Source organism: Vipera berus, assembly GCF_964194415.1.
Source record: "Vipera berus genome assembly, chromosome: 1".
Lineage (NCBI taxonomy): Eukaryota > Metazoa > Chordata > Lepidosauria > Squamata > Viperidae > Vipera > Vipera berus.
Genome location: NC_138202.1, coordinates 152,614,849 through 152,629,246, shown reverse-complemented (window position 1 = coordinate 152,629,246; position 14,398 = coordinate 152,614,849). Strand labels below are relative to the sequence as shown.

Sequence of the window (14,398 nt, the reverse complement as noted above, 5' to 3'; positions counted from 1 at the left end):
CAGAAAGCAAATCAGCTGTTACTACTTAGTTGGGATCTTTGATCACCCAAAAGAACTTGCATAAATAAAAATTATGGTAAGGGGTGGTACTTGGAGACATGCCAATTTCTGGTTTCATTTTGTTCAAATGTAAAAATAAATCAGGTGGATAGAGTGCCTGACATATACCAAGGGAGATGTTTCAGAGCTTATTGGTACCTACAGACCCTATGTTGCTTAGCCCTGGACTAATGCAGATATTTTTGATTAGGACAGCAAGCAGTAAATTTTGCCTTGGAAATATATAGCAGAAAGAAACTGAAGCCCATGCTCAATCTTACAGCTTACAAGTAAATCATAAATAAAAATAAAGGATATAATTTAAAAGATTGATACCGGCTGAGGTACCCCAACATTTTTCTCATTAGCTTCTGAAGGGGGAAATTCTATTTATTATAGTCTCTAGTTGCAGTTATAAAGAAATGTGTTTTTATATAACACAGAGCTTTGTTCAAAAGAGTTTGGATGAGTAGATATGGGCGAGTTGAAGGTTGGCTAAACTTACCTTTGACTTGCTTTGCATCACTGAAGTAGTACAGTCATTGCCCATACTCTCTGCAGTTAGAATTCATCTTATTGAAACTCACCTCCTGGTCCCCAAGATCCACGTTAAATGGCTGATTTGGGAGCACATTTTCAGTCATGAGAGTGTTTAGAATTGGAGTCGTCTCTGGAGAGCTCTCCAAGAATTCAGCATCACCATCTGTAGGTGGGAACTTAACATTAAGCTTAGAAAGGGATTCCACGGAGTTTTCTTCCTCGTCCGGTCCCATTCCTCTTGAGGCAATAGATGGGAAGTGAGATACATCTCTGTTTGCTTCCTTTTTAACCCAAGGATTACAAAGGTCATCTGTTTGTTCATCAGTGCACTGGATAGGCTTGGAGAAAGGGATTTCTGATAAAAAAAGATGCAAAGGAAAAGATCAAAAGATACCCCAAATACCAGATTAAAAATATCATAGAGTTATACCAATTCTTGACCAATTCCACCATCCAGAGTTGCTCTGTGAGAGAAATAGGCAGCCTCCAAACACACACACACACACACACACACACATCTTCCCATAGCAAGCTGATGTTGGTATTCCTCCTTGTCAAATCATTAATTTCTTTCTTCAGAGATACACATTAGAATTCTTGCTTGGAACTAAAGTAAAATAATACATAATTGCTTTTATGTCTCAAAGTGTTACAAGTTTTCTTGATTAGTAGTCTAGCAATTAGGCAGACTATCAGGTCTTTTTTTCCAAGAGCTCATTGCTTACATATAAATATATTTATTTTCTACATTAAATTAAATTACCTTTCTGTCTACAACTACATCTTTTTCAGTTCAGCTTGGTTTCATTCAAGCCAGTCTCATTTTTTTAGTGTTTTAATACAGATTTCAACTGTTTCACTTCATAGAGAAGGGGCATTTCTTCCTCCTTTCCCTCAAGATTTTCCTCTTTCATTCCAGAGACCCCCTTGGGAGAAGAATGGATTGAAAAGGGTCACTAGCTACACTTTCTTCTGTGGTTTTAAATACTAGCTCAGAGAGATATTACTGGATGAGAAATTACAAGACATCCTTTTAGCACATATCATTGCAGCCATGTTGTAGAATTTGCTAAAACAACTACATATCTGCACTTACGAGAGTAAGTTAAGCCCATATTTGTCTCTGGTAAAATGCAGAGAATTCTGGCAGGTTAAAAGCCATTATTCAAGGAAATGACTGGCTCTGTCCAGATTTCACTTCTTCCAGTAATGTTATACTGTGAAGCACTTACACCAGCTATTCCTAAGCTGCCCAAGCTTTGGAAGTTGGCTATAAATCAGCCAAGCCTAGCAATCAGATGCAGCTATTATTAGAGAACAAAGAATGTTGAAAATTGGGTTATAAGCACATATACTTTGCAGGAGCATCTGATAGGCCCCTGTTGGCTGTCATAGATTAGACAGATTTTGGTTTGATCTAGCAAAGATGGTTTTTACAACTGAGGTGAGGAAAGGGCTTTCAGTAGGGGGTGTGCAAATGTTTCAAATTTCAACTGTTTTAAATTCAAGACCTGAAACAAGTTTGCATTTGAAAAAGGCTCTTTTAGTCACTCAGAAGTGGTCGGAGCTTGAAACAGTGTGTTTTGAACTCGAAATGGAGTTATCGGAGTGCAAAATACTTCCAAAATGGTCAAAATTAGTCCATTTGGAATGCAAAACAGCTTTAAATTTGAAACAGAATATTTATTTGCTCAAACCTGAAATGCTTTGCATGTCAGTAGCTTTTAGACATTCACATTACATTAAATAACTTATTTCTAAAAGAAAAATCATAGTTTACTGCTTTTTCAGTCAGCTCAAAATGTTAGCAGCAGCCCAATCCCTAGAAATACATCCTGTTGTTCCACTCTTTTTTTAAAAAAAGAAATCAGGTATCTTAGACTGTGGATTAAATTCATCACATTATATTTCTAGATATACATAAAACATACATTAAAGCAAACCCGGACAGTATGCATCCTTTCTGTATACTACGCCACAAGTTGCAAATTCATATCTGCTTAAATAACTCAAGAGCAGCCTCACATGCGGCTTGTGTTGCACTGAGATTATCTCACTACAGTGGATATTAAAACAAACAAACCCTGATACAGTACTGCATCAAGGGGGAATAAGGACCTCACTTTCTAGCCCAACCATCTTAATTTAGAGTTCCCTCAGTCAGTGAACATGTCTGCTGCAAAAATGTAAATATATCCATTAGAATGTGGTTGCAAATCTAATTGACCAAGATTCTGAAATCTAAGTGGCGTTACACCAAATGAGCTCACAGTAGGCTTTTGCTAGCAATATATGGTGGTTAGGAAGCAGTGAGGTAACCCAGACACTGTTGCCTTTCTCCTTCAACATAGTTTATTTTTAGAGTGACAAAAAAGTATTTTGCCAGTAAAACCACCAAGACAATCACTGCAAAATGGAATTCGTGCATTCACAGCAAACTGAGCTGTCAAATCACTTGCCATAAATGAAGCACTGGTATTTTCCCTAAAACCTGAGGGTTCCTGCGATATCAAATAAATGCACTCTATTATGTGGCATTCTGCATAACAAAAAGATATGGATAATCTTAAACTGAATCTCTACGCAGTCAACGCACAGAGTTAGAAGGCAGTAAAGCATAGTTTTCAAAAGAAAGTACTGCAATAAAATGATACCAGTTGTAGGTTCTCTCCGTAGGTTAAATTTATTCAGCTGGTCTGCCTGTGCCCTTGCCAGTGCACGTATTCGACTGAATTCTTCTTTCATGCCCCAGAAAACACTTTCCAGTTCATCCCTAAAGAATAACGATTTCAGACGTAAAGCATCATCCCATGCTTTTTCTGTTCCTTTAGCCCAACAAACATCGTTAAAAACACCGGCGCCATCTGTGTTTGCAGCCCAGACTTGAGGCCAGAATTTATGGGAGGGGATCCAGGATCCCAACTTCAAGAAATTTTGATAAAAACAGTAACTTCGCAAGGTAGCTGACAGGAAGGAGAGGTTCTCAAATTGACTGAAACAATACCACACAGAAATGTGATTAAACCTCTCCTCTTCCCCCCACAAACTGAAACCTACTTATTATAGCCCCCATCAGAGAAAACAAAAATATAGGCATACTACAGGAATTTTGTATCTGTCCTTCTGGCCTCCAACCAAATGAATATTGGAGCATGAAGGGGTTATACGGGGGGGGGGAAGTGTGAGAAGTTAAAACAACTGAAGTGACTTCTGGCATAAAGATGTCAGAGTTTTTCTCTGCTACGTGTTTATTTATTTTTTTTAAAAAAGTAGAGAGATCCAGCATGAAGCAATATAATACCTTTAGTTTGGTCTTCAGGATGAAAGCAAAATAAATGTGAGCATATTTCTGTCATTTACCCTTGAATGGTATGTAGAAAACAACCCTTATTGATACCACCCATGGATAAAATGTCTCCCCATTTGCAGTCTTTTAAGCATATTCAGATAATGAGGGTTCTCCTGGAGGAGCCTGAAATCAAGAGAGGTAGATTGAGGACCCAGAGCTATTTGGAGAGAGGAATATGTCTTAAAAGATGCAAAATAGTGAGAGTACAGTGAAAGGTGAAATAATCTTTTTTTATTTTTTATTTTCTTGGAGATCATATTCTGATTTTGGAGACAGTCTGTTCCAGCCTAATCTTTTTCCAATTCAGATTCAGAATTTTTGAAAAATGATCCAGGCTTCAGGTATCATTGAAAGACAGAGATTTTTTTCCAGAATTTTTGAAAAATGATCCAGGCTTCAAGTATCATTGTATTGATCCACTTGAAATCCAGCAAGTGAAGGTTTTACTGCCTAGGCATACCCATTTGCTGTTCTGCTTGGACCAAGCCTTTCCTTTCTGTTAATTAAGGCACCAGGTGTCCACTGGCAGCTTTTATGTTATTAATTGTTCAGTTTAGAGCACTGGATTCACACATCATCACATAAGCCTGGCTTATTTGCAGTTGCCTCTGTCCCTATCTTGCCTAAATCGTAAATTACAAAGCAAAAGGCAAAACCAAGCAAATCACATTAGTTGGGATGGGTCAACCTAGCCTAAAAGTGGTTCCAGACATCCATCTTAGAAGTGGGAAGGGAGAAGGCAAGAAGTAAGGGGGAAATATTCCCCATCTTTTAAAACCAGAAAGCAACGACAAATAATGCATTATTATAGAAGAGGAGGGGGGGGGGAAACCCCAATTCCATACCTTTCACAGACAGATGCAGAAGAGACCCCTGATGTTAATTCCTGTCTAGACGAAGGATGTTTTTCACTCCTTGCCTTTTGAAGGTGATCAGAAGTAGGGGAAAAAAAAGTTGAATTATAACATTGTTACAAGAAACACCCCTATAAATTAACAGAACCATAAAGTACTAATATAATATCCTCTTGTTAATGGCATCTTGCCTTACTTTTTATGCAATAAAATAAAATAAAATCCATAAATCATTGTTTAGAAATACATTATGCTGGAGATCTATTATGGATCATATCCTCATTATTTTTAGGTGCTAGAATATGCCCAAGTATTTTGGATAGCTGAGTTAACCAAGAAGTGCTGTTCACACTGGTTCCACACTTATACCTAAGAAAGAAATAATTTAGCTAAATAAGAGGGACACATTGAATGCTGACTTGCATTTCATTCTTTATTAGGCTTTCCCATAATTCAGTCATTTTCATACAAAAAGAAATCATACAAATATTCTTCTACGTAGAATTCTCTCCACATAATGAAACTGGGCAGGGATTACCAAGTCCATACATATTTATTCATCAGTCTTTGTACATTAATATACATCTTAAAACTATCAGGAAGAACACTTTATTAAAGCTGATCCAGGGCTAATATAACATGTTTTCTCAAGTAAGGAGAGAAATTATATTTTACTACCATCTTGTGGATTAACCCTGTATTACATGGGCGTTTTATTTCAAAGCCTATGAGCTAAGGCCAGTTCGACTTATGGGAACTTCATAGACTTATCCTTGAAGCTTTCTTGACAGTTGTAAGAAAGTGTTATTCTATATATATTTTTTTGAAAAAAAATCAGTTTACCCTACAGCCCAATTTTTTTCAGAGCAGTCCCATCCATGCCCTAACTGGACCCACCTTTCTTATCTTCAGAGCCCCAATAAGGTTGGTCAGGGGTTGCCACGTGCTGTTAATCCATTTTTACATAGCTTTCAGAGTTTAGAAAAAGTCTGCCTGGGTAAATGAATCCAGCACGGTCTTTAAAGTAAAATATTAGGTATACAAAGGAATGACAGATTGTACATCTGCTTTTCACTCCAAAAGGCAGAGGAAATTAGTCTGAGTATTTTTTAAATAGATAGACCAGTACTCAGAGTACTTTATTTACAGAAGAGTACACTGCATTTAGTTTTTGGCTTATGAAATTAGTTTCAGTCCTACAATATTTGACTGTCTTCAGATCTCTACAATATCTCTGAATTTTCTTACCTCTTTTTCGTATCTTGATACCTGTATGCAGTTTTGTGCTTCATTTATTTCTTTCAGCTGCTTTTTTAGATTCCTTATTTCATCTTCTTTGGCAGTGATAATAGATTCAAATTTCTTTTCCTTTAAATTACTATCTTCTTCAGTTTTTTTTAATTTTACACTCTCACTTTCCAATTGTTCCTTTAAAAAAATCACATACACAGAGAGAGAAAGAGAGAGCACAGTTGGTTAATTTTCAAGCTCTGAGGAATGTCATTATAGAATAGATTGTTATAGGCTAAATTAAGTCTTAGCAATCTGTGAAAAAGCTGTGAAAAGGCGAATTCCATGTTAGAGATCATTAGGAAAAAGATTGAAAAATAAAACTGACAATATCATCATGCCTTTGTACAAATCTATGGTGTGACCACACTTGGAATATGGCACACAGTTTTAGTAGCTGTATGTGTGTGTGTGTGTATGTATGTATGTATGTGTATATATATATATATATATATATATATATATATATATATATATATATATATATATATATATATGTGTGTGTGTGTGTGTGTGTGTGTGTGTGTGTGTGTATGTATATATATATATGTGTGTGTGTGTGTGTATGTGTATGTATGTATGTATGTAATCTGATGGAGCTGGAAAAGAGGCAGAAAAGGAGCAATTAAATGATAAAGGAAATGGCGTAGTTTTTCTATGAAGAAACTGTAAGTTAAGAGAGGCACAGCATTAACAGTATATAATCTACCACAATTTAAGTGGGTAATGTATAGATAAGTTTTTTCTTCATTCATTGGAATCATCCAGTGGAATTGAAAGATGGGATTTATATGACATTCATCATTGAACAATGGCTCCCAATATCAGAAAATCCATCAAGAATGTTGGTAGTGATAAGTGATTATTAAGATAGCTAAATATGGCCTCAGGGTCCAAGATAGTGTGGCTCTTCTTAATGGTACCTGCTCAGCAACTGAGTGGGAAGTCCTATTGTCCTCAAAACCAGTTGTGGGCTTTTCAAAAGTCATGTGATTAAGGGACCAAATGGGCTGTCAAGTTTCCGACTATGGGCTTTTCAAGTGACTGAGGCATTGTTTACCTTAAAAGTCCTTTATTAGCCTAATACACCGGCAATAATATTATTGCTTGACATGGGCCTTTGATCTGATCAAGACTCCTTTTTGTGCTCCTATATGAAATCAGAGTTGAGTAAGTACCATTAGGTTAAGATGAAATAATTATAATTCATTTACTTACAATATGCAGTTAATTTTCTTGCGGACAATTATTCAAAACAATTGTGCTTTATTTTGAGTACATACATAAAAGGAGTCACACCACTACTATGCATATTAGTGCTTAGAAATGCAAGAAATGTTGTCTTACTCCATTTATATAGTCTGTTCACTAATATTTAATTAGTTTCAGCATGTGCTAGGATGAAGATAAAATATATTTAAAGAAAGTGACAATAGTCTTCAAAGCTCTTAATTTCTGGAACAGTTAAAATGTAGCTATTTAGCACTTAGGATTTTGCAAGACTCAAGAGATTAAGCTTCAAAAATAAGATATTAAGGCTTTTAAATAGTCTACTTTTCCCCTGCATCATTAGGATATAACCTATTAATTCTCTGCATATAATGACAGTCTATACAGAAAAGGGGAAACCACCAAGAAAAAAACACGAAGCTATTACCACCACCACCAGCAGCAGCTTTAACAATGTGTTTTCCTGAAGATCAAAATCTCCAGCTCTGATGGATGCATGGCATTCGTCAATTTACTATGAAGAACAGTCATTCAATGTAATCATATTACATGTTGCATGTGTGTGTTTTGCCTATGAAAAATGGCAGTCCAGAGTCAAAACTGGGAAACAGAGTATCAGAAGTAGGAACATTGTGAAAATGATGAGTATCTAAAGCCTAGTTGGTTCCATCTGGTCAATCTGTTTAACTAATGACAAGCAAAACGACTGAAATGCGTTTGCTTTTGTTCACATTTTGAATGGGGAAAGAAAAGTACTGTCCTATTATCTTCTTAGTGGCTCATCCATAGGATTTACTTGTGAATGGACAATGCGTTGCAAAATGCTGTTATGAAGATGAGTATTTCCTCGAACTGAAAAGGGGGGGGGGAAACTGCTGCAATGATGAAAGCTCACCTACCTGCAATACATTTTTCATTCCCCAGTTGAAATTTCAAATATTTTATTTATGAGTATAAATGTATAAATACTTATATATTTATGGTTTTATTTTGATAGAGTAAGCTGCTCAGAGTTGCCTTGCAATGAGATAGGCATCAAATAAATTTAATTAATAAGTAAAATAAAAAATAAGGGGGATACCACCAATACTTTAACCACTATTAAAAATACTGCTCAGTCATTCTCTGGGTTCTGTATTTCGTTCTTTTTTTTTTTTTTGTAAGCCACCCAAAGAACATTTGGTGTTATTTGCCGCCTGTGTAAATGTAAATAATAAAATAAATTTGTGGACGTGCTTGATAGAAAGGTTTTAGAAGGATGAAATCTATTTTTCTATTTCTGGATGGGTGGGAAAAGCTATTAGCACCACATTTTGCTCAGAGTGGAGCCAAGGAAGATGGAAATAAATAATAGGAGAGAAACAACAGAAGAAGAAACAAATGAAAGATGTGAAAAGTACTGAGACAGCGACAGGTTTCTAAAAACAGCAAGAAGCAAGCTGACCTTTCTAAGAAACTTTATGATTTTTTTTTAAAAAAGAAAAAATATATATATTTAAAATGTAATAGAAAGCAGTACAGTGGGATGAGGACTTTGTAATCCCAAACTTCACACGATAAACTGAAGGAAGTTAGAACGAACCTGCAGAAGGGTGCATATCTATACCTATTTATGAGACTGAGAATATTTGAACCCACTTTTTCATGCTAAAAATAAATCCTAAAGCACAAAACAACGAATTAGAAATGCTTAAAGATGGAAAGTCTGTAACTCCCAATATTATTTTGTGTCTAGTCTTGTTCCTGGGGCTCATTTATGAACTTCTGGAGGGTGGTAAATCTTTGATTTTCAAAGTGAAAAAAATGCTGGAAGAATTAATATATATATATATATAAAAGTCACCAAACAAGGTTAACATTTATTCAGTGAACTTGTCCCTTGCCACCTGGAACTTCATCAGTCTAGATCTGCAGTAGTCTTCCTTCTTTTCTTGCTATTTCTTAAGATGGGAACTGCTTTGTAGAATATCTGTGCTGTGCTACCTTCCTGTCTCCTTCAAACCTTTGGACACAGCCCAGGAAGTGAAGTGAATCCTTGGAAGTAAAAGCAACCCCGGGTAATTTTTTCCTCGCCCCTTGAAACCTCCAATAACAAACTCTTTTCTGTAGTGTTGCTTAGACAGCTATACCTCCCTGGAGTTACCATGAGGAGAGCTTAATTTGAAGGAGATTTAATGTTTTATGTAAACAAACAACATCACTCTTATTCAAGAGAACACAAGAGAATCAAGCCTAAACGTAACAATGGAGAAAAAAAGTAAAAAATAGGAATAATGATTTTCCCATTATTGGCTTGTAGCCTTAAATTTCACGTATATGAAGAGCCCAATTCAAACTACATAGCCACACCAACAAAACCATGTGCACACTCAATAGGGATCCTCACTATTACCATCTGATGAGTGGGATTAAGATCTTGGCCGTTGCTTTCACAGTTTACGGTTAGGTGTACTGTATAGTAGGAAAAAAGCTTATTTTTTCCAACTTCCACCCTGCTTTTCCTCTATGTTTCCCAATAGACCTATTCCTTTTCGGAACTAGAGGTGACCAGAACACTCCAAGGAGTATCCTCCTGGTACATTTTTTTTTAATAAGCATGTTGCTACCTGTTTTACCGAGGAATTCTTTTTCTTCTCCCTTGTATATAGATAAAACAGGGAATACCTCTTCCCTCCTGACTTTCAAGTATGACAAACCCTCTCCTTTTAAAAATAATAGCACATCCTTTTAAAAATAATAATACCTGGATTTCATACAACATTTGAGTTTCAAAATGCTTGCCAACTTTTATTTTTGCAATTTGTGTGACCCTCTTCTAAAGTAAGTGTTACCACAGGTAGAGAACTGAAGCAGAGGAGGAAAGCCAGCTTGATTAAGGTTACTTTGTGGAAACAATATTAGTTGGACGTCTGCATGTTGTCACAATGCAAATGTTGCTTAAAAGTAAGCAAATATACTGGGGATATTTGTGTAGGGGCAATGAGGATTGCTATATCCATATTTGCAGTCTGTAAATATAGTACTATGTTGTTACCAGAGGAAGGTTAATTTTTCTTTTTGTTTCCAATTCCAAATTTCTGAGGCAGAAATTGCAAAGCTTGCTTAAAGAGAAAAGGGAAAAGAGAGAATGAGAGAGATTCTGAAATTAGATTTCTCCAATGTAATTATCAAGTGTCACTAATTTGACAAAATAGGTATTCTTTATTAACAAATTAACACATAAGATTAAAATATGCTTAGTTGACAGAAATACAAGTCCCTAGCTCATTATCTGTAAGCTAAAAAATAAGCTTTCATAAAAGAGCTTGATATTAGAAATTGAGAAAAGCTGCCTTAATCCACATCAGATTCATTTAGCCAAGTACTAATCTTTTTGAGCTCTCCCAAGATTCCGGATTGAGTTTTTCCCATTACCTACTAATTCTCTGTGTCAGCTAGGGATGGTAAAAACTGACCAAAATCCCAAGCTAGCACTATATGTAAATCACATACTATTTCACTGAGGCAAGATCCCATCTATTGCTTAACGCAAACAGACTTAGGGAACCTTCTATGCTTCATGATCATGCATAACCTCTAGTAAGACACACACAAAAAAAGAAGTGTAAATATTACTGGAGGCAACCTAAAGGCCTCCAACTATCTGCTCAACTACAATTATTAGCATCCTTCACTATTTGACATGCTGGTTAAGGCTGCTGAGAATAATAATTCAGGATACCAGAAAACTCCTTGTCACTAGTTTACTGTGACCAAAGGAGAGAATCAAAGCTTTCATTTTTAATTGGAGCCTAAGTTGTGGTGACTCTTAATTGTGGCTAGTTGAAGAGCGTCAAATGATTCCAAGCAGGCTTGTCTGTGCAGCATATCTATATTTTGACAAGCTTATATGAAATAACACACTGCAGTGGATCAAAAACATAGGTGAAATATCTCTGCTGAGGGATAGCAGCAGTGATGATGTCTTCAAGTTCATTCCCATTACATGGGTTTCTCCTAACAGTAACATACTCTTATAAATTATCTTTCTCTCTTTCTAACTTTTAGAGCCACTATATATCTTAAAGAAAGCGTCCTACCTTCAAAAGCCTTTCCCTTTGCATTGCCAATTTCAGCTTTTCTTGGAGCTGATCAAAATCTGAGTTCAACAAGGTACCATTTCTTCTCATTTCATTGTCTTCATGGACTGGAACTTGACTATGAGTGTTGACTATAAACGAAAGTATTGTTTAAAATTAAAATATTTAGGTGCATGTGAAAAAATGTAGAATACATTATGGTTTTGTTTCACAGATAAATCCCAATTTGAATTAAAAAAATACATAAAATTTCCTATTCCACCATCAAATGGATACAGCAATACACACGTTCTAAATAAAACCCCTTTTCATAGATATCATGCAAGAGAAAACCATAAAAAGATTGTATAAATCACATTTAATTGCTATTTAATGATACTGCAAAACAATGCAAAATCTGTTAATTAAATCAAATTATTTCAAACTGGTATGCCACTAAACAATAAGGAACACAATGCAACTTAAACAGTTACTCATTTCTGGCTAAAAGGCAGGGTGAATCAAAGCTTATTTCTTTATGAGCATACTTAATCCAACTTGGAGTTCACAAAGAGGGATAATTTTAGTGACTAAACTGAAGGGTTTTTTTCTGATTAAATAGAGAGCTTGCTAACTCTCCCCCAGAACCTTGCCTTATTTGCTGCTTCACGAATGCTGGAGGTATATATAAGACAAGAGTTCTTACTTTAAATACTGGCTTATCTAGATTTTAGCTGCTTTTTCGAGTGAACCTTTTGGGAAAGAGCATCCCTTGAAGTCAAGTTTCTAAGATCCAGTTTACAACCTACTGGAATGCTTGTATCTAATTTATATACCATAAAAGACCATATCTAGATTTTTTTAAACTCTTATATAATCTTTTAAAGTCTATCTCAGTGTGCATATCAAGACATGCAAACGAAATGCATGTGTGCATTCACCTGTTCCCTCCAAATAGGCCATTTGAGTTTTGCATAAAATGAGATAATTAAATAAGATACTCTAGGAACAGAACAATGCCACATGACTGAGCATTGCACTGGAAGGGCCTTTCTCAAATATTTAGTTCAACCCACTGTTCATTACAGGAAGCCACTAAACTACTCCTGCTCTATTTGAAAACCTCCAGTGTGGGAATCTACTACTGTCCTAGATTCTTCCGTGGCTTACTATCAGGAAATTCCTTATAATGTTCTTTTTTTAAAAAAAATTCAGGTCACTGATCCTTGACTTGCCTTCCCTTTTAACAGAGAATGAGTCTGCACCTTCTTGTAGGTAATATTAATATCCTACTATCAAATTTCCTCTGTCTTCTTTTGCAAATCACTTTTCTGCTTCCCTATTAAAATACCCAAAGCTTTTATATTTTCCTCTTTATTTTCTCATTAAAACGTATGATTTCCTTATTTTTTTCCTCTGCTTTATTTTTTAGGCTTTTTTACTTCCCTTTTCACTCCATGTCCAATTCTGTCTCCCAACCCCTTTGTAGCACCTGCAAGCAGAACTAAACAACAGGATTTTTCAGAACATGTTCCCAAACATAATACTATAAAGTGACAGCATTTCAAGAAGAAAACCTGTCAATTTATCATCACCAGAAGAGCTGTGGTGGCACAATGCTTACAATGCAGTATTGCAGACTAATTCTGTCCACAGCCAAGAGTTTGATCCTGGCTGACTCAAGGTTGACTCAGCCTTCCATCCTCCCGAAATCAGTAAAATGAGGATCCAGATTGTTGGGGGCAATATGCTGACATTTGCAAACCACTCAGTGTGTGCTGTAAAGCAGGGCTTTTCAACCAATGGTACGCATACCACCTGTGGGTACTTTGCCACATGGCAAGTGATACTTGACTGCTAGCCAAGTGTAGCAGGGGAGGGGAATGAGCCGAAGTGACCCAAGCCTGAGGGAAAGGCAGCTGCAACTGCAGGACAGTCTGGGCTCGGCAGAAGCCCCAGGAGCCGGCAGGGCTCCAGCTGATTGGCGCTTCCGGAAGCAGCGTGGAGCTGGAGGTGAACTGAAGAAAAAAAGGGGGGAGGAGAGGCTATAAAAGGTGGTTTGGGTGGGAAAGGGGAAAAAAAAGATAACAGGGAAAGAGAAGGAGAGGTCAGCAGGCAGGGAGGAAATGGGGACAGAGAAGAAGCAACAGCTGTTGTTGGAAGAAAAGGTTCCCTGGTTTGTTTTCTCCAGCCAGGAGAATGCAATCAGCACTGATGAAATGAAAAGCCGGCATGTCAGAAAGGAGGTGGGTTTATTTAGTTCTGGATCAGCTGGCAGCTTGATTGGGTTACCATAAGGATTTTTGTACAGTTTTTACAGCGTTTTGTAATTCAGACACTTGGTTTGTGCGCTTCGGTTACTGGAATATTTTAGTCTGTATTTTAAGCTAGCAATGAGTCCAAATTGTTGACTTCCGTAGGCTTAATCTCTTTAAACAAACGTAATTAGTTTTACCCCCTTATCTTGAGTCTATGGCTTTTAGAAAGTTTTCTTTGGAGGTAAACAGGCTTAATTTAAGGCTAAAGCTTTTTGAAATTGCTGGAGCTTTCAGTCTCGGGTTGCAACATTGTGACACGTGACACACCTGAGGCAGCTTAAAAATAAAAACCAGAGTTTGTTTTTCTTTATTTTGGGAGCCTTTCTTACATTGTACTTGATTCCTGTGTCTTTGAGGGTACAGGGAAGGGATTGGGGGGATGCATTCTTACTACACTGTGGAAAGAGTTCAGAAGGGAGAGAGAGAGAAGGGCCGACCAGCTAGCTCAGGGGTCTACAAACTTAGTAACTTTAAGACCTGTGGACTTCAACTCCCAGAATTCCTCAACCAGCCATGATGGCTGAGGAATTCTGGGAGTTGAAGTCCATAAGTCTTAAAAGTGCTAAGTTTGAAGACCCCTGAGCTAGCTGGTAGTGGTGCATATTAATAAACATGGATAAATCCATCATATATTTGTCAGTGCAAAGGGAAAATGATTCAGCAAAGGAACAGCCACCAAAGAAATTAAAACTGGTAATTTTTTTCCTTTTTTCTACAGTT

At 36.6% G+C, this 14,398-nt stretch overlaps 1 protein-coding gene across 1 annotated transcript in view; it reads right to left on the bottom strand.

The window, feature by feature from the left end:
* Positions 1 to 14,398, bottom strand: part of TANK (TRAF family member associated NFKB activator) — a 42,911-nt gene that overhangs the window by 6,871 nt on the left and 21,642 nt on the right. The window contains 7 exon segments of the mRNA XM_081336777.1: positions 627 to 934; positions 3,234 to 3,352; positions 4,774 to 4,847; positions 6,031 to 6,210; positions 10,337 to 10,348; positions 10,350 to 10,403; positions 11,382 to 11,512. Of these exon segments, the coding sequence (XP_081192903.1) occupies positions 627 to 934; positions 3,234 to 3,352; positions 4,774 to 4,847; positions 6,031 to 6,210; positions 10,337 to 10,348; positions 10,350 to 10,403; positions 11,382 to 11,512 (878 nt within the window).